Raw genomic sequence first — 21,482 nt, 5'->3', positions numbered from 1 at the left:
GACCGCTGCCGTAAGTTATTAAGACCGCTGCCGTAAGTTATTAATACCGCTGCCGTAAGTTATTAATACCGCTGCCGTGAGTAAATAAGACCGCTGCCGTAAGTTATGAAGACCGCTGCCGTAAGTAAATTAGACCACTGTCGTACGTAAATAAGACCCCTGCCGTACGTAAATAAGACCCCTGCCGTACGCAAATAAGACCGCTGCCGTAAGTAAATTAGACCACTGTCGTACGTAATTAAGACCGCTGCCGTAAGTAAATAAGACTGCTGCCGTAAGTTATTAAGACCGCTGCCGTAAGTTATTAAGACCGCTGCCGTAAGTTATTAAGACCGCTGCCGTAAGTTATTAAGACCGCTGCCGTAAGTTATTAATACCGCTGCCGTAAGTTATTAATACCGCTGCCGTGAGTAAATAAGACCCCTGCCGTACGTAAATAAGACCGCTGCCGTAAGTAAATTAGACCACTGTCGTACGTAATTAAGACCGCTGCCGTAAGTAAATAAGACCGCTGCCGTAAGTTATTAAGACCGCTGCCGTAAGTTATTAATACCGCTGCCGTAAGTTATTAATACCGCTGCCGTGAGTAAATAAGACCGCTGCCGTAAGTAAATAAGACCGCTGCCGTAAGTTATTAAGACCGCTGCCGTAAGTTATTAATACCGCTGCCGTAAGTAAATAAGACCCCTGCCGTACGTAAATAAGACCGCTGCCGTAAGTAAATTAGACCACTGTCGTACGTAATTAAGATCGCTGCCGTAAGTAAATAAGACCGCTGCCGTAAGTTATTAAGACCGCTGCCGTAAGTTATTAAGACCGCTGCCGTAAGTAAATAAGACCGCTGCCGTAAGTTATTAAGACCGCTGCCGTAAGTTATTAATACCGCTGCCGTGAGTAAATAAGACCGCTGCCGTAAGTAAATAAGACCGCTGCCGTAAGTTATTAAGACCGCTGCCGTAAGTTATTAATACCGCTGCCGTAAGTAAATAAGACCGCTGCCTTAAGTTATTAAGACCGCTGCCGTAAGTAAATAAGACCGCTGCCGTAAGTTATTAAGACCGCTGCCGTAAGTAAATAAGACCGCTGTTGTAAGTAAATAAGACTGCTGCTCTCTCCTCTCTATCGGGCAGCGGAGTGTTAAGTGCTCTGTAGAAGTCTCTGTTTGATTTTCAGACTGGCGCTTGACGAGGCTCCTGGGAGTCAGATGGGAATATGAATATGAGGACTGGGTAAATTCTCCCATCAGACAGACAAAGTTCTTTCCTTTCTGCTTTCTGTCTCATTCCCTCTTTCCCTCTTACTCTGTTCTCTCTACTGTATCTCTCTCTCCCCTACATCTCTCTGTCTCTCTCTCAGTCTCTCTCTCAATCTCTTTCTCTCTATTTCAGTCTCTCTTTCACTCTCTCTCTCCCCTACCTCTCTCGGTCTCTCTCTTGGTCTCTCTATTTCGGTTTCTCTTTCGGTCTCTCTTGGTCTTTCTCTTGTCTCTCTCTCTCTCTAGGTCTCTCTCTCACTCAGCTCCTTCTCCCTCGCTTAATCGAGTAAGATGGAAATTCAATTAACGTCAATCTCCAGTACAGTTTCAGGGTGAATTCAAATGAGTGCTTTCTCTTTTGTTTTTCTTCCTGTCATTATCTTACAAGAAAAAAGTTACTACCATACCGGTCATGTACTTAGATGACAAAAACATCAATATTACCAATGGGTCATTATTTTGGCCCATGCTAGCTTGGTTATGATATAAGACGTGTATTGTAAAGTGAGAACAGCTGTCCATAGGTGTGTAATATGTCACCACAAGTGGCATAAATAATATTTTAGTGTTAGTGAAGTATAACTACAATGGACAAATGTCACTGTCTTGATGTATTCTAATGAGGCCATGTTGGTACCAAAGTCATCTAACATTACCGCATTTTGTGTCTTGTCTGTACAGAGGGAGGTCAGATGAACAACAATGTGGGTCCAGGTCCCACCATGGGCCAGCCACACCCCTACCCTGCTCTGAGCCAGAACCGACCTGGGAAGGAACTCAACAAGTACGCCTCTCTCAAGCTCGTAGGTGAGTGTCTGCTCTATCCGCTTTGTACTGCTTTGTGTCTGTAGAGGCCTGGGTTCCACTAAGTAAGTTAGCCTTGTTCCAACCAGAACAGCCCAATGACTAAGCTTGATCGAATACCATTTCTATTTGTTATCATTATGTACACATAACATTTCATGAAGGATTTCTGTATACTGCCCACTTTCGCTGGAACTGAAGACCGATGGGTGTGATGGATGTCATCTACCATAGTGCCCTTCCTTTTGTTACAGGGGACAGTTTTGATACTCATCACTGCATCCTGTATCAAAAGGTTCGCTGGACTTCGCTAAAGACCTGTAGATCTCTACATGACTCCCTTTTTGTTCACAAGACCCTACTTCATAAACTTCTCTATAGACACCAGAGTTGCCTAACCCGTTCACAGGATTGGTTGATGTTGATGTTCCTAGGGTCTCCACCAAGCTGCGTAAATATGCTTTTAGTTTTAATGCATCATAGTGCTGGAACAAAATCCCAAATCCATTTCATCTTAATGTTCTGGTGCCGCTCGGGCAGTTTAGAGTGTTGATTGGGGAATTATTTGTGGACAAATGTAACTGTTTCTCTGGTTGATTTGTGATGTTTAACTTGTGCTTCCAATGACTGTGTTTTTGTATTTGTATGTGTAAATATATGTATATTTTGTGTATGTTTGTGTTGTATTGCGCAGGGCATATCTGAAAAAGAGACCTAGGTCTTAATATGTCTTCCCTGTTAAAATAAAGGACCAATAAAAAATATATAAAACTCTCACAGTCCCAATCAAAAGTAGAATCAAATTGTTTTGACATTGACATTCTTTACATTCCTTTCACTGATGTCATATTTTATCTGAATAGAGTCTCGTCCACTCTATTTTGTTATGTTAATACCATAATATCATACGGGCAAAGCAAGTCTTCTTCTTTAGTATGCGAAAGGCAGTTCCCCCAGAAACAAAATGATGGGATCCGTCTGGCTCTCTGTACTGTATAATCATAGTCGCTACCTCTGGAATAACACAACATCACGGGAATGCAGAATACTCACACCTCTAATTGAGATGTTAAATGTAGGAGAAAGCTAATAATTCTAAAAGCAATTCCCAATCCATCACTTCACTATTCAGTCCCTGACTAATTTTCAGCTTGGAAACAGATTGCTGTGATTGTTTACACAAAAGCAGTCCATTATGCTGGGGCTTTAAGAGAGAAGAGGAAGTCTTTTTCTGTTTTGTGTAAATGTCACACAGTTTATATAACCACTAGCAAGCCATTCAATCTGAGACAATTAAGAATGGGAAATGTTGACTGATTTGGCCCATATCTCCTGTGTTTGACTAATAAATAATCTGAGACCATTAAGAATGGGAAATGTTGACTGATTTGGCCCATATCTCCTGTGTTTGACTAATAAAGTGAACCAAATCTATTCAGCTAGGTATTAATGAGGCTATCTGCGTACTGGAGGAGGTCCAATGATACCGGCAAATACTTTTGAGAAATTATATTTGGCTTATCTCCTCCTCCCCCTCCTCTTCCTCCCCTCCCCCTACTCCTCCACCAATTTCTCTTCCCACTCCTCTTCCTCCCCTCCCCTCCTCTCCATCCCCCTCCACCTCAAAGCATTTTTTCTTCTTCTCATCTTCACCTGCCTGCTCCCCAGGATATCTGATTTAATTTCTGTAATAAGGGATCTCCCACCCACTGTATTCAGAGCCTCAGGGAAATCTTCTCATTCTAGAGGCACTTATTTTAATCTGCTTTAGAGAGCAATAGAGACACAGTCCCAAGAGGCCATCTCCATTTTCTGGAGTCATGAACTGATGTTATGACCGTGAAGACGCACAACAAAAAAAACGAACAACTACGAGGACAGCTGAGATAGAGAGAGAGAGGGAGAGCCTTCATTTGAGCTGTGGTATTGCATTTATCTGAACTTTCACTGGGCATTTTTTCTTCTCTCCTCCATATTGCTCTGGCCTTATTCCACTTATCACAAGCGGCTCTTAAACGACAGTGTTGTTCGTGACTTGACTTTGATTCAATTCAGAAATCACTTACAGATCTTAAATTAGTGTTAAATACAAGCAAAACCAAGCTCATGCTGTTCTCTAGCTCACGAAATGTTGACCCTGAGGACCTGCATATTTTCGCTACAAATGGAGCCCAAATTGAGCTTGTTTCTCAATATAAGTACCTGGGTGTCTGGATTGATGACAAGTTATCCTTCGTAAGGCATATAGAAAATCTGACTAAGAAGCTAAGATCCAAGATAATTTTTTATATAGAAATAAATCATGCCTCAGTATTAACAATAGGAGAAAGATTGTTCAAACAACGCTTCTCCCTGTATTGAATTTTGGTGATATGGTTTACATGCATGCGGCAACCTCTGTTTTGAAACCCTTGGACGCACGCAGTCTACCATTCAGCAATGCGTTTTATCACAAGGGACAATTTTAGGACTGATCATTGTAATCTGTATAAAATGTGGGATGGACCTCTCTGTCTGTGAAAAGAGAGCTGCATTCTCTTTGATTTATTTACAAAGCAATCTGACAGAAACTCCCTCTATATGTAACATCATTCATTAAGATAAAAATCACAAGTTACCAAAGCCGTTCAATGGAATGGATAACACTAGAGAACCCTCCAGTCTCCACAGATTTGGGAAAATCTGGATTTGTTTTTATGTACCACATTTGTGGAACAATCTGCAAAGTTTACTGCAGTTAGATGTGTTGGTGCCAATCAGGCGGTTTACATGATCGATTGAGGACCTCTATGTAGTTGAATGTGATTGCTTTTATTAAATGTTTATTTATTTTGTATTTATTTTTTATTGTAGTGAATTGTATTGTTTTCTACACATATGCATGTTGTTTTAATATTCTGTTTTTATTGAAATGTGTACAGGGTTCTCTTGTAAAATTTCATCTCAATGTGACTCCCTGTTTAAATAAAGGTTAAATAACATTTTTATAAAATAGCATTCCCAACGGTAGCTACAGAATCCTCAAGCTGAGAGCTGATAAGCCACAATTCTGTTAATCAATATCTGTCTTCACTGTCCCTAAATGTATCTCTGTATAAGGTCACACTGTTGGATTTTAAAAATCTAACTAATAAAAGGGACACAGTACCCAAAACTTAACCCTGAAGAAGGTTTGGTTATCTCTATCGTTCACTGGTGCAAATTATATTGCAATGCAAATGCATTTGTGTCTCACAACTCCACTGCCCCCATGCCATAGAGACCGACAGTTAGGCTATCTCTGATTTGTCATTCTCAGATAGTATTGTAACGTAATTGGAGTTGACACATCATTTAGTCCCTACAGTCCCACCACCACTGCCAAGCATCCACATTTAAATTGTTTCTGTTTGTGGCCTTTTGTGCCGGAGGAGCTTACTCTGTCTGTCTGTAGTCGCTCTGTTTCTCATCAGAACGACTGCAGACAGAGAGAGTATTTTCCCTGTGAATGTATGTGTGCCGTTGAGTTGACTGCTGCTAGATTGATTTACCTGTCGCCTGGCTGAGTTTGATCCCAGAGACGGTCTACTTGCAGGCAGATGCGAGGCAAGCTCAGCGTTCACAGCACCTCATCATGCTCGCTGGTAGGACAGCAGAGTGATGAAATAGATGTATAGTTACAGAGCAAACTTCCCCAGTGACTCTATCTTCAAGGACGTGAAAAGCAACAGGCCATCCACCATAACCTGAGAGTCACACTAGGATGCTCAATAGATAAGGATAAAGAGTAATGACTGAACCGGGGAACGTGAATCACCCGGTAAAAAGGACACATTTCTCAGTGGTAAGAGAGATTTGCTGACATGAACGACAGAGAAATGAATGAGGGGAATAAAACGTGACTGCACTCAGCAAGGAAATCTGCTGGAGTGGTGTACGCTATCTGGAGGGCACAGGTCTTGGGAGACAGGGAGTGTCTGAGGCAGACCTAGACATCTCTCACCTGCCTGGAAATATCCTCATATCAATTGATGGTTGTTTCCCTGATCAGCCAGTCCAATTTAAATTATCCCCATTTATTTACCTGCGTAGAAGTAGTAGCCTGCAGTCTCTGTATGCTATCATACATTCAACATTCAAGGTTTGATCTAAGGCAGTCTGTTACATTGAGGGTTGGACCCTTACGAAAGAAACATGATTTCAAATGTGAAATCATAAGAAATCACGTGTTTTTGGAACACTTCACATGTGAAAACAAAAGTGAGTCATTATAATACACACACAGTGCTTTTAACATACATATTTGGTACACATGACTACATTGTTTATGTTTATCTATACAGTAATTATTATTCAACGTGTCTTCACCTGGGATTTAAACTCACAACTTCTTGGTTCATGGTATTCTGATCTTTCTGCTACGCCACCATGTCTATAGCCTGGGTACCAGTCTCTTTAGATAATCCACTCCCCGTACTCCATGTCTATAGCCTGGGTACCAGTCTCTTTAGATAATCCACTCCCCGTACTCCATGTCTATAGCCTGGGTACCAGTCTCTTTAGATAATCCACTCCCTGTACTCCATGTCTATAGCCTGGGTACCAGTCTCTTTAGATAATCCACTCCCTGTACTCCATGTCTATAGCCTGGGTACCAGTCTCTTTAGATAATCCCCTCCCTGTACTCCATGTCTATAGCCTGGGTACCAGTCTCTTTAGATAATCCACTCCCTGTACTCCATGTCTATAGCCTGGGTACCAGTCTCTTTAGATAATCCACTCCCTGTACTCCATGTCTATAGCCTGGGTACCAGTCTCTTTAGATAATCCACTCCCTGTACTCCATGTCTATAGCCTGGGTACCAGTCTCTTTAGATAATCCACTCCCTGTACTCCATGTCTATAGCCTGGGTACCAGTCGCTTTAGATAATCCCCTCCCTGTACTCCATGTCTATAGCCTGGGTACCAGTCTCTTTAGATAATCCACTCCCTGTACTCCATGTCTATAGCCTGGGTACCAGTCTCTTTAGATAATCCACTCCCTGTACTCCATGTCTATAGCCTGGGTACCAGTCTCTTTAGATAATCCACTCCCTCTACTCCATGTCTATAGCCTGGGTACCAGTCTCTTTAGATAATCCACTCCCTGTACTCCATGTCTATAGCCTGGGTACCAGTCGCTTTAGATAATCCCCTCCCTGTACTCCATGTCTATAGCCTGGGTACCAGTCTCTTTAGATAATCCACTCCCTGTACTCCATGTCTATAGCCTGGGTACCAGTCTCTTTAGATAATCCACTCCCTGTACTCCATGTCTATAGCCTGGGTACCAGTCTCTTTAGATAATCCACTCCCTCTACTCCATGTCTGTATAAAAGGTAATGACAAGGAGTGGCAAAGAGTGGAATGTTAGCCAATGACTGATTTCACCTGTATTCCTACACTTTGGACTTCAAAGTAAAAAATACACTCAAGAAAAAAACATATATTTATCACAGTGATTCAGGAGTATCATTAAACCAGAATAATATGGCCCACCAACATTAGACAACTGTACAGAAAACACTCAAATTGATGAGATAAGTAAATGATATCAATGTTGAGAGAATAATCAGATTAACTGACAAGTAAAATAGCAGTCAGATGGCACTCTGTTTCTAAGTGCAGAGATGAGTTATAGGTAAGGAATGTGTAGGGGAATGTTACAGACTTTGTGGTGCAGCAGAAAGGTCAGCGTCCCTCAAATCCAGAGGTTATGAGTTAAAATCCCAGATGGGGTCATATTTTAACTGAACAGCGTACCACTGTCACATGCAAAGTGTTCCATAAACATGTTTTCACATTTTAATAGATGCTCTTATCCAGAGCAACTTACAGGAGTAATTATGGTTATGTGTCTTGTCCTATACACACATCAACAGATTGTTTCACCTTGTCGGCTTGGGGGTTCGAACCATCAATCTTTCGGTTACTGGACTAACGCTCTTAAGGGCTAGGCTACCTGCCGCTGTCACATCTGATATGTTCCAAAACCACATGGGAAATGTAACGTGAAGTGTTCCAAAAACACATGGGAAATGTCACGTGAAGTGTTCCAAAAACACATTTGAACACATGTGATTTTCCATAAGAGGGATTCCAGCAACCTGAATTTCTTTCTACGCCACCGGGTTTGTCGCCAAGACAGAGATCAGACACATATTTATTGGCATGGACACATTTATGCACTGCTGAAAGTTGCCCAGATTCAAATCAGTAATTGTGTGATTATCTGACAACACCAACGAAAAAGTAGCGGAGCTCAGGGACACTTGACATTAAGTGTGCATAAATGCTCTGGGGAGTAGAACTTGAAACCTTTTGGTCTGGAGTGCATTAATGTCTCAGCAGGGCCACCAGATGCTTATTTTTTAATCAAGAACATACTGTACAGTACCAGTCAAAAATGTGGACACACATTTTTTTTTCTACATTGTAGAATAATAGTGAAGACATCAAAACTATGGAATCATGTAGTGACCAAAAAAGTGTTAAACAAATCTAAATATATTTATTTTGAGATTCTTCAAAGTAGCTACCCTTTGCCTTGATTTGCACACTCTTGGCATTCTCTCAACCAGCTTCACCTGGAATGAAGGAAAAGCAAAAACCAAGCCATGAGGTTGAAGGAATTGTCCGTAGAGCTCCGAGACAGGATTGTGCTGAGACAGAGATCTGGGGAACGGTACCAAAACATTTCTGCAGCATTGAAGCTCCCCAAGAACACAGTGGCCTCATTCTTCAATGGAAGAAGTTTGGAACCACCAAGACTCTTCCTAGAGCTGGCCGCCAGGGAAAACTGAGCAAACTGGGGAAGAAGGGCCTTGGTCAGGGAGGTGACCAAAAACCTGATTGTCACTCTGACAGAGCTCTAGAGTTCCTATGTGGAGATGGGAGAAACTTCCAAAAAGACAACCATCTCTGCAGCACTCCACAAATTAGACCTTTATGGTAGAGTGGCCAGATGGAAGCAACTCCTCAGTAATAGGCACATGACAGCCTGCTTGGAGTTTGCCAAAAGGCACATAAAGACTCTAACTATGAGAAACAAAATTCTCTGGTCTGATGAAACCAAGATTGAACTCTTTGGCTTGAATACCAATTGTCACATCTGGAAGAAACCTGGCACCAAGGGGAAGCATGGTGGTGGCAGCATCATGCTGTGGGGATGTTTTTCAGCGGCAGGGACTGGGAGACTAGTCAGGATCGAGGCAAAGATGAATGGAGCAAAGTACAGAGAGATCCTTGATGAAAGCCAGCTCTAGAGCGCCCAGGACCTCAGACTGGGGGCGAAGGTTCAACTTCCAATAGGACAATAATCCTAAGCACACAACCAAGACAACACAGGAGTGGCTTCAAGACAAGTCTCTAAATGTCCTTGAGTGGCCCTGCCAGAGCCTGGAATTGAACCCGATTGAACATCTCTGGAGAGACCTAAAAATAGCTGTGCAGCAACGCTCCCCATCCAACCTGACAGAGGTTGAGAGGATCTGCAGAGAATAATGGGAGAAACTCCCCAAATACAGGTGTGCCAAGCTGGTAGCGTCATACCCAAGAAGACTCGAGGCCGTAATCACTGCCAAAGGTGCTTCAACAAAGTACTGAGTAATTGGTCTGAATACTAATGTAAAGTATTTCTAAAAACCAGTTTTTGCTTTGTCATTATGGGTTATTGTGTGTAGATTGATGAGGAAAACAATTATTTTAATCAATTTTAGAATAATGCTGTAACCTAACAAAATCTTGAAATAAATCAAAAGGTCTGAATACTTTCCGAAGGCACACACAGGGAGAGATCCTTGATGAAAACCTGCTCCTGAGCGCTCAGGACCTCAGACTGTGGGCAAGGTTCACCTTCCAACAGGACAACGACCCTAAGCACACAACCAAGACACACGCATACAAGCTGTTTGCATGTGGCTGCTTTGAAAGTACACAGTCTTTTTACCTTTATTTAACCAGGCGAGTCAGTTAAGAACAAATTCTTATTTACAATGACAGCCTAGGAACAGTGGGTTAACTACCTTGTAAAGGAGCAGAACGACAGATTTTTACCTTGTCAGCTCAGGGATTTGATCTAGCAACCTTTCAGTTACTGGCCCAATGCTCTAACCACTAGGATACCTGCCACCCCAGCTAGCCTAGTGGTTAGGTAGCCACTAGGATACCTGCCGCCTCATTGCTTATGATCAGGGGTGTATTCATTGCGCCGATTCTGTTGAAAAAAAGAAATAAACGGAAGCAAACGGAACGAAAACAGGGATAAACGTACCTGAATTTGTTCAATAGAGACTCTCGTTTGCAACTGTTGGACTAATGATTACACCCTAGATCAGCTAGATGCAGGCAAGAGTGTGCAAGGCTGTATCAAATGTGTCACTGTCTGTCACCTTGATTACTCAAAATTCTGTCAACCTGTGCACCTACTGTACGTTGTAAACTTTCATTCGTAGGCTAGGTTGTAGCAACATCATGATGGGTACAGGGAAAATTTTTGTATCATGTAGTAGCCTAAACCTATCGATGTTACATTGGGCTGGGTGAATAGAATATTAATGACAGTCATCCAATATGGTGTAATAGAAATAAGGCCATGCTCATTAAAAATATATCCTCCTCCCTCATCTTAAATGGCACCGATCGCCACAGTTTCACACATATAACAACAGATGAAATAAATGAAGTATAGTATGATAGGGGAGAATGGGTGAGTTGATTAGACAAGGGAAGCGAACAATGAATAGTTATGTAATCACAAGGGTGCACCATTCTAGTGTATCTATTCTAATTATAATCTCAAAACGGTGTACCCTGTATCAGTCCACCGAATCCAAAAATTCTTTATCAGTCTAATTTTGGCCTAGTTGGAGTAGGCTACACAATGAGCGTGTGCATCATTTCCAACTGCTAGACCAAGAGGAATGAATGCACATGTTGTGTTAGTGTTGCTACAAGATCTGAATGAAAAATACTCAGATCAAGACATCTCTGATGAGTATTATTCGGATTCATGCTGAACGGCTTTCCATATCTGGGAAAGGATCCATTACGGGCAGCAGCTGAGCGAGTATCGACTAATGTTTTGGATCAGATGGCAAGTCTGTACTCAGTGGGAGGAAGAACCTGTTGCTGTGTTCTAAAACATGCTTGACTTGGCTGCTATCAAGCAGTGCATGAACAACACCATGAGCAGGGGAGACTTCATCATGATGCCCCATTTACATCGTGACATATTTCATTACACAGCTCGTCAATTTCATTCAGTCTTGTTCCGCTACTGGCTGGAGAGCATAGGATAGGGTTACACACACTGAGGTATAATAAGAACTGTAGACTGCATCTTAGATGTCCGCCTGTTGTTGTCAAGGTAATCTACTCACGTTGCCTAATGAAGATCTAAAGGTCAAAACGTTGAATATAAATATCACCTGGGAGCATGAGCCGCAGTGTGAGGCATTTTCCTTTATGTTTTCCAATCTACTCACGTTTCCATACGTCGATTCATGGACCGTCTATATCCGTGTTGCATACGGTTTATAGGGACCAACATCCCTGACATCCAGGACCTCTATGCCAGGCGAGGGAAGGCCCTGGAGATTGTGAAGGACTCCAGCCGCCCAGGTCATGGACTGTTCTCTCTACTACCTCATGGCAAGTGGTACCGGAGCGCTAGGTTAGTCTACACCTGTTGTTTAGGAAGCATGTACAATTCAATTTGATTTAAAAAAGATTAACATCACATGTGCACTAGCACTCAGTGCACACAGGGAGCAGCGCAAGCAGCGACTACATCATCACAAGGTCCAAAAACATGGCAGACATTGGATGACTATAAAATGCTAAAACTGTATCTTTGGCTGTGAGGGATGTAAAATAGGATTGGCCTCAGCAACAATTATTTGACTAATTCAATGGATGTTTTGTGCACAAAGGTGATGATTAAAGTGTCTTAGAAATTTTCTAATCTGACTTCTCTATGTGGCGGTGTATGGAAATTGTCTTTCTGGGCCGGGCGTCAGTTAAAACTACAGTACCAACGCAAAACTGTAGGAGCAGTCAAAGCTGTGCTTCTAGACCAGAATCCTGGCCCCTTGATTTCACAACGCAAGACAAGAAGGAGGAGAGCATAGTCTCTCGTCAGATATCACATTTATTTTGGGAGATTGCAAAATATGACATTTTCATTCAAAACAGGAAAGACATATTGTTTCAGTTGATAATAAATATGTTTTGTTTAGTTACTTTTTCCTCAACTTATTTCTATAACTTTCTAGCAAGTCAAGCTAGCTTGGACCGCAGAGCAGCTAGCTAGCTAGCTAGCTAAAAGCTAGGCTATGCTGAAGATACTGTAGCTAACGACCTCCCCCCCAAAATTATAATTTAAAAAAAGGTCATTACCAACACAATAAACTTAAACAGGAGGCAACAGTCAAATCAAATAAAAAAAATTGGTCACATCCACGTGATTAGCATATGTTATTGCGGGTATAGCGAAATGTTTGTGCTTCTAGCTCAGACAGTGTGGTAATATCTAACAAGTAATATTTAACAAATTACACAACATATACCCAGTACACACAAATCTAAGTAGGAATGAATTAAGACTATATACATATGGACGAGTGATGTCAGAGCGGAACGAACTAAGATACAGTAGAATAGTATAGACTACACTATATACATATGAGATGAGTAATACAATATATGTAAGCATTATTAAGTGACTATGATACCTTAGAATAGTATAGAAAAACAGTATATACATATGAGATGAGTAATACAATATATGTAAGCATTATTAAGTGACTAAGATACCGTAGAATAGTATAGAAAACAGTATATACATATGAGATGAGTAATGCCAGATATGTAAACATTATTAAAGTGACTAGTGTTCCATTCCTTAAAGTGGCCAGTGATTCCTAGTCTATGTTTATAGGCAACAGCCTCTAATGTGCTAGGCATGGCTGTTTAATAGGCTGATGGCCTTGAGATAGAAACTGTTTTTCAGTCTCTCAGTCATATAATATAATTGGCTTAAATGCCAATGTGTATTATTTAAACCCCTAGAGTCGATGTTAGCATAATTTAAAAATCCAGATCAAATTCTGTCTCTTTAAGCTAGAGATATCTGTTTTCTTGCATTGGCTGCGTCTCAATCCACCACATCCGCCATTGGCTGCTTGTACAGTATGTCAGAAGGTGGCAGAGCTACAGCGAAAATGGAGCCGGAAGAAATGCCAGCAGTTTTACGGTCTCCTAACCAATTGTGCTATTATGTGTTTTTTTTCGCGTTATTTGTAACTTATTTTGTACATAATGTTTCTGCAACCATATCTTATGGCAAAAAAGAGCTTCTGGATATCAGGAGAGCAATCACTCACCTGGATTAGACAAAGATTTTTTCTTCAACAAGCAGGACACAGAAGACAATCTCCAAACACCCCACAGTGCCGACATCCCCGTTATTTGCAAGAGGAAGCGACGCAGCTACAGAGGACAAAGAGCCAGATGCCTGGTCAGGACCCGGAAAAGGCGAGTGGGAAAGCTGCCATTACCGTCAATACTACTCGCCAACGTGCAATCATTGGACAATAAACTAGATCACGAATATCCTACCAACGGGACATCAAAAACTGTAATATCCTATGTTTCACGGAATCGTGGCTGAATGACGACATGGTATTCAGCTAGCGGGATACACGCTGCACCGGCAAGATAGAACAGCACACCGGTAAGACAAGGGAGGGTGGTCTGTGCATATTTGTAAACAACAGCTGGTGCACGAAATCTAAGGAAGTCTCTAGAATTTGCTCGCCTGAAGTAGAGTATATTGTGATAAATTGCAGGCTACACTACTTGCCTAGAGAGTTTTCAGCTATACTTTTCATGGTTGTTTATTTACCACCACAGACAGATGCTGGCACTAAGACCGCACTCAGTCAGCTGTAAAAGGAAATAAGCAAACAGGAAACCACTCACCCAGAGGCGGTGCTCCTAGTGGCCGGAGACTTTAATGCAGGGAAACTTAAATCAGTTCTACCAAATTTCCATCAACATGTTAAATGTGCAACCAGAGGGGAATAAAATCTAGATCACCTGTACTCCACACACAGAGACGCCTACAAAGCTCTCCCTCGCCCTCCATTTGGTAAATCCGTCCACAACTCTATCCTCCTGATTCCTGCTTACAAGCAAAAATTAAAGCAGGAAGCACCAGTGACTCGGTCTATAAAAAAGTGGTCAGATGAAGCAGATGCTTAACTACAGGACTGTTTTGCTATCACAGACTGGAACATGTTCTGGGATTCTTCCGATGGCATTGAGGAGTATACCTCATCAGTCACTGGCTTTATCAAAAAGTGCATCGAGGACATCGTCCCCACAGTGACTGTACGTACAAACCCCAACCAGAAGCCATGGATTACAGGCAACATTCGCACTGAGCTAAAGGGTAGAGCTGCAGCTTTCAAGGTGCGAGACTCTAACTCGGAAGCTTACAAGAAATCCTACTATGCCCTGCGACGAACCATTAAACAGGCAAAGTGTCAATACAGGGCTAAGATTGAATCATACTACACCGGCTCCGACACTTGTCTTATGTGGCAGGGCTTGCAAACTATTACAGACTACAAAGGGAAGCACAGCCGCGAGCTGCCCAGTGACACGAGCCTACCAGATGAGCTAAATCACTTCTATGCTCGCTTTGAGGCAAGCAACACTGAGGCATGCATGCGAACATCAGCTCGTCCTGACGACTGTGTGATCACGCTCTCCGTAGCCAACGTGAGTAAGACCTTTAAACAGGTCAACATACACAAACAAGGCTGTGGGGCCAGATGGATTACCAGGACGTGTTCTCCAGGCATGTGCTGACCACCTGGCAGGCGTCTTCACTGACATTTTCAACATGTCCCTGATTGAGTCTGTATTACCAACATGTTTCAAGCAGACCACCATAGTCCCTGTGCCCAAGAACACAAAGGCAACCTGCCTAAATGACTACAGACCCGTAGCACTAACGTCCGTTGCCATGAAGTGCTTTGAAAGGCTGGTAATGGCTCACATCAACAGCATTATACCAGAAACCCTAGACCCACTCCAATTTGCATACCGTCTAAACAGATCCACAGATGATGCAACCTCTATTGCACTCCACACTGCCCTTTCCCACCTGGACAAAAGGAACACTTATGTTAGAATGCTATTCATTGACTACAGCTCAGCGTTCAACACCATAGTACCCTCAAAGCTCATCACTAAGCTAAGGATCCTGGGACTAAACACCTCCCTCTGCAACTGGATCCTGGACTTCCTGACGGGCCGCCCCCAGGTGGTGAGGGTAGGTAGCAACACATCTGTCACACTGATCCTCAACACTGGAGCTCCCCAGGGGTGCGTGCTCAGTCCCCTCCTGTACTCCCTGTTCACCCACGACTGCATGGCCAGGCACGACTCCAACACCATCATTAAGCTTGCAGATGACACAACAGTGGTAGGCCTGATCACCGACAACGACGAGTCAGAGACCTGGCCGTGTGGTGCCAGAATAACAACCTCTCCCTCAACGTAACCAAGACATTCATACCTTAATTTAGCTGTAAAAATACACTAACTAGTGTATTTACTCTATTTTCACTGCAACTAGACAAATAGACAAAAACCTCCAGCTGACCATGACACAACATTCTAAGAACATCCTAAAAACTTTCTTGGGATGTCCCTTGAACAAACCAGGAACAAGACAAAACCTGCAGGGACCATGCCTGTTTAATTTGAATAATGTCAATTATGCCTTTTAAGATAAAATATCTCAATTGCATTTGACACCTGGGTTTTCACATGTGGGTTTTCACATGTGCTCAAATGTTGTCATCTGTTATCACGTCTTGCACATGTTATCACATTAACTTCACATAAAATCATATGTGATCACGTGAAATTCATGTGTTTTTCCTTGAGGGGAGTCTGTCTGGATGAATACACGGCCGTTAGAAAGGTTGATCGAAATATAATATACGTTTCTCCTCCCATAGGGTTAAGTGAAAACATATTTTCTTTTAGACTCAAGGCTCGATAAAGGAAACTAATGTTCATAATAAAGTTTGTCATTGATAATCTGAGATGCAGTGTGAGAGAGAGTGGGTGTGATGAATGGAACCTGAATGACATGGCTGAAGGATGTGAGTTCCTTATTATCTGAACAATGCTACATGTTTGTTATCGGTATGATATTACAGTAAGAACCAGAGTGTATTAAAGTAAGAACCAGTGTATTACAGTAAGAACCAGCTTGTATTACAGTAAGAACCAGAGTGTATTACAGTAAGAACCAGAGTGTATTACAGTAAGAACCAGAGTTGAAGGTAATTGTAAGTGCACAACCTGAAAAATAACTGAAAATGTTGTCCTTGTAAATAAAGATAATACTTTTTTCTACTTTTACAGTATATAGGATACCAAAAGTGCTTGAGGAGCGTAGTTGCCCATCTGTGTTATAAACTAGGAAACCTCTTTCCCTAACCTGTGCTTCTGCCTCTATCCCCATGCAGCGGCCAAGTCCAACGGTGACTTCTACAACAAACCGCGTCTGATGATGGAGCTGCCGTCCAAAGGAGGCCTCCCCCTCCAACACATGAACCCTATGCGACCTATGAACCCCATGACCAACAACGCTATGTCCCACAACCCAATGAATAACCCCACCTTGACCCACAATCCAATGAACAACCCCATGGCGCACAACAACCCCATGGCCCACAACAACCCCATGGCCCACAACAACCCCATGCCCCACAACAACCCCATGGCCCACAACAACCCCATGGCCCACAACAACCCCATGGCCCACATCAACCCCATGCCCCACAACAACCCCATGCCCCACAACAACCCCATGGCCCACAACAACCCCATGCCCCACATCAACCCCATGGCCCACACCAAACCCATGTCCCACATCAACCCCATGGCCCACAACAACTCCATGGCCCACAACAACCCCATGGCCCACAACAACTCCATGGCCCACAACAACTCCATGGCCCACAACAACCCCATGGCTCACAAAAACCCCATTGCCCACAACAACTCCATGGCCCACAACAACTCCATGGCCCACAACAACCCTTTGAGTCCCATCAGCACCCTGGGATCCCTGGGCCCCAAGCCAGTGGCCACCTACATCACAGAGATGCCCAGCAGTTTGCCCATCCTATCCAGCAGCTACCAGGGCTCCACCATGCTGACCGCACCCAAGCAGAACGGACAGAAGCCCCAAAGACTCAGCAACAGTGGTGACAGGCTCAGTAATAAAGGTCCAGGAGCCATGACCATGTCCAGCATGACTAGAACAGGGACTTTCCCGGGGCCTCACCACCACATCGGGATGGTTCCTGGTCCTCACCACCACACCGGGACGGTTCCTGGTCCTCACCACCAACAACACCACCAACATCAGCAGCAACAACACCACTCGCTTGCCTACAGCTCCAACACCATCGCAGTCCCCAGGGGGATGGGGGGAGGAATGGGGCCGAAGGGCTGGGACGGGACTGAGACGGTGGGTAGGAGGAAGGGTTACGGCTCCAAGAGGCCCCAGTGCACGGTGGAGCAGATCAACGAGCTGCACAGTCAGTCCCGCTCCCAGAGCCACAGTCAGCACTTCCTGCCCACTCAGCCTTACTTTGTGACCAACAGTAAGACGGAGGTGACTGTGTGAGAGAGTGGGAGAAGGGGACGATAGTCTCCAAAGCAGAGTCACCTATTAGGCAGAGCGGGAGAGGACAGAGATGTGTAAGGCCCTGGTTGTGGTGTGTCCTGGTAGTGGGGGCCAGAACAGAGCACCCTGGTGGTGTGGCAGTGTGCTTGCATTTGTCGTCCAGTATGAGTGGATCACTGCACAAGTGACTCTCAGTCAATCCTACACAGACCCTCAGTCATGGGAGGGGGGCGGGATGGTATATTCATGACAACGTCCAACAGAAGTATCAAATTCATTGTGTGTGTTATAATATATCCTGTGTAATGGTACCATAATCAACCAATGACAGTGAAACGTGAATACAGCAACAGCAAAAGGAAACATGAGATTGCCATGGATTGCGTTACCAAATCCGACAAGCAATATGAGATCTATGGACACCGCAATGGCTGGAGCTAAAACATTGAGTCGGGAAACAACAAACTGTGGGGAAGGAAAGGACATTCATTAAAGCCGCTCTCTCCTACAAAGCCATTTAATTGGTCACAGTTTTAGGGCTATGGGTTATGGGCTTTGGGCTACGAACATTATGGGCTTTCTTCTGCTCTTGTAACCTTGAAACTCACTCGGTCGTCAACATATTCTGGAGATTATTGTCCTGTATATTTGAAGAACAGTACTTGATCACTGCTGGCCCGAAGGCAAGGAGGCAGAAGCATCACTTGGAGGACAGTACTGTACACCTGAAAAACGCATCAGTCCTAATGCTGTTCACACAGAGAATCTGTGATCCAATATTTAAAAGTGTGACTACAGACCATGGCCAGTTGTAGTGATACCGCCATCTTTTAACATGTTCCTTTTTCTCTCTCTTTCATTCTATCTATCCCTCTTAGAAAAGACAAACTTCAGGTAAAGAAAATGTAAAAAGAGAGCTAAATGTGGTTCTGAATCATTTCTGTTCTACGGTGTATGGTCGAGGCCCCGATAATAACTATGAAACCCTACTGAGAGATTTTCCCCCTGAAGTGTCATCCCTCATGTGTATTATTGCTACAGAATATTGTGATTAATACAATGTGCCAAAAAAATGTATTTCTTTTTGTATTTTTGTATGACTGTGTCCTCTTGAACTTTGGCGACCACTTCACTCTGGTGTTTGTGGAAAATACTGTTGCTAGGGCATCCAAATATGAAATGGTCTAAAAGTAGAAGACAAGACGTCTTCAAGCAAATTGAACAGTAAAATCTATACAACCTGAATTTATAGTCAGTTTGCAGCCTATAGAAAGCACTCTGTACTGGTTGTAAACATCCCGGTAGTTGATTTTCTTTCTCATTTTCTCGTTTTTGCTCAGCTCGTGGTTCCACTGGGAAAGACAGGATTAAAACAGGTAAATGTTTTCAGGATGTGCATTATCACAATACTCAGTTGAATTAATCCAGCCATGCAGAAATCTGGACATTTGAACCCCATACTGTCATCCTTAAAGTTCACACTGATCTCATGGCAGCAGGCAGGCAGGCAGGCAGGCAGGGAGGCAGGGAGGCAGGCAGGGAGGGAGGCAGGCAGGCAGGGAGGCAGGCAGGCAGGGAGGGAGGGAGGCAGGCAGGCAGGCAGGCAGGCAGGCAGGGAGGCAGGCAGGCAGGCAGGCAGGGAGGCAGGCAGGCAGGCAGGCAGGCAGGCAGATGGGGAGGTAGGGAGGCAGGCAGGGAGTCAGGCAAGCATGGAAGCTGGCAGGGAGGCAGGCAGGCAGGGAGGCAGGCAGGGAGGGAGGCAGGTAAGTGGACAGAAAGGCAGGCAGGCAAGCAGATGGGCAGGCAGGGATGCAGGTAGGCAGAGAAAGCAGGCAGGGATACAAGTAGACAAAGAAACCAGGCAGGCAAAGCAGAACATACAGTGAGCTCCAAAAGTATTGGGACAGTGACACATTTGTTGTTGTTTTGGCTCTGTACTCCAGCACTTTGGATTTGAAATGATACAATGACTATGAGGTTAAAGTGAAGACTGTCAGCTTTAATTTGAGGGTATTTTCAGGTGAATCGTTTAGAAATTACAGCACTTTTTGTAAATAGTCCCCGCATTTTAGGGAACCAAGAGTATTGTGCCAAATCCACTTATATGTACACTATATACAGTGCCTTCGGAAAGGTTTTCCACATCAATCTACACCAATAGCCCATAATGACAAAAAAAAGGGGTTTAGAAATGTTAGAAATACTTTACATAAGTATTCAGACTCTTTACTCAGTACTTTGTTGAAGCACCTTTGGCAGCGATTACAGCCTTGAGTCTTCTTGGGTATGACGCTACAAGCTTGGCACACCTATATTTGGGGAGTTTCTCCCATTCTTCTCTGCAGATCCTCTCAAGCTCTGTCAGGTTGGATGGGAAAGGTTGCTGCACAGCTATTTTCAGGTCTTTCCAGAGATGTTCGATCAGGTTCAAGTCCGGGCTCTGGCTGGGCCACTCAAGGACATTCAGAGACTTGTCCCGAAGTCACTCCTGTATTGTTGACTTGGCTGTGTGCTTAGGGTCATTGTCCTGTTGGAAAGTGAACCTTCACCCCAGTCTGAAGTCCTGAGCGCTCTGGAGCATGTTTTCATCAAGGGTCTCTCAGTACTTTGCTCCATTCCTCTTTCCCTCGATCCTGACAAGTCTCCCATCCCTACCGCTGAAAAACATCCCCACAGCATGATGCTGCCACCACCATGCTTCACCTTGGTGCCAGGTTTCCTCCAGACGTGATGCTTGGCATTCAGGCCAAAGAGTTCAATCTTTGTTTCATCATACCAGAGAATCTTGTTTCTCATGGTCTGATAATTCTTTAGGTGCCGTTTGGAAAACTCCAAGCAGGCTGTCATGCACATTTTACTGAGGAGAGGCATCCGTCTGGCCACTATACCATAAAGGCCTGATTGGTGGAGTGCTGCAGAGATGGTTTTCCTTCTGGAAGGATCTCCCATCTCCACAGAGGAACTCTAGAGCTCATTGGGGTCTTGGTCATCTCCCTGACCAAGGCCCTTCTCCCGGTGACCAAGGCCCTTCTTACATTTAAGAATGATGGAGGGCACTGTATTCTTGGGGACCTTCAGTGCTGCAGACATTTTTTGGTACCCTTCCCCAGATCTGTGCCTCGACAGAATCCTGTCTCGGAGCTCTACGGATAATTATTTCGACCTCATAGCTTGGTTTTTGCTGTGACATGCACTGTCAACTGTGGGACCTTTAAAAGACAGTTGTGTAACTTTCCAAATCATGTCCAATCAATTGAATTTACAAACAGGTGGACTCCAATCAAATTGTAAGAACATCTCAAGCATGATCAATGGAAACAGGATGCACCTGAGCTCAATTTCAAGTCTCATAGCAAAGGGTCTGAAATCTTAGGTAAATAAGGTATTTCATTTTTTTTATTTTTTATAAATTTGCAAAAATGTCTAAAACCTGTTTACTATTTTTCATTATGGGATATTGTATGTAGATTGCTGAGGATTTTTGTTTTATTTAATACATTTTGAATAAGGCTGTAATGTAACAAAATGTGGAAAAAGTCAAGGGGTCTGAATACTTTCCGAAGGCACTGTATACATACAAAAGTATGTGGACACCCATTCAAATTAGTGGATTCGGCTATTTTGGCAACACCCGTTGCTGGCAGGTGTATAAAATCGAGCACACAGCCATGCAATCTCTATAG

The 21,482-nt window shown here is 43.5% G+C and overlaps 1 protein-coding gene across 1 annotated transcript in view; it reads left to right on the top strand.

Moving 5' to 3' along the window:
• LOC129861943 (protein shisa-9A-like) overlaps positions 1-18,876 on the top strand; it is a 121,708-nt gene extending 102,832 nt beyond the window's left edge. Inside the window, exons 3-4 of the mRNA XM_055933169.1 lie at positions 1,937-2,062; positions 16,631-18,876. Of these exons, the coding sequence (XP_055789144.1) occupies positions 1,937-2,062; positions 16,631-17,799 (1,295 nt within the window). The 3' untranslated portion in view covers positions 17,800-18,876. The remainder of the gene's footprint in view (positions 1-1,936; positions 2,063-16,630) is intronic.
• Positions 18,877-21,482: the final 2,606 nt, after the last annotated feature.

This window comes from Salvelinus fontinalis, chromosome 1 (genome assembly GCF_029448725.1).
Source record: "Salvelinus fontinalis isolate EN_2023a chromosome 1, ASM2944872v1, whole genome shotgun sequence".
NCBI lineage: Eukaryota > Metazoa > Chordata > Actinopteri > Salmoniformes > Salmonidae > Salvelinus > Salvelinus fontinalis.
Note: the sequence above shows the minus strand (reverse complement) of the source record. Positions and strands in the feature narration are given on the sequence as shown.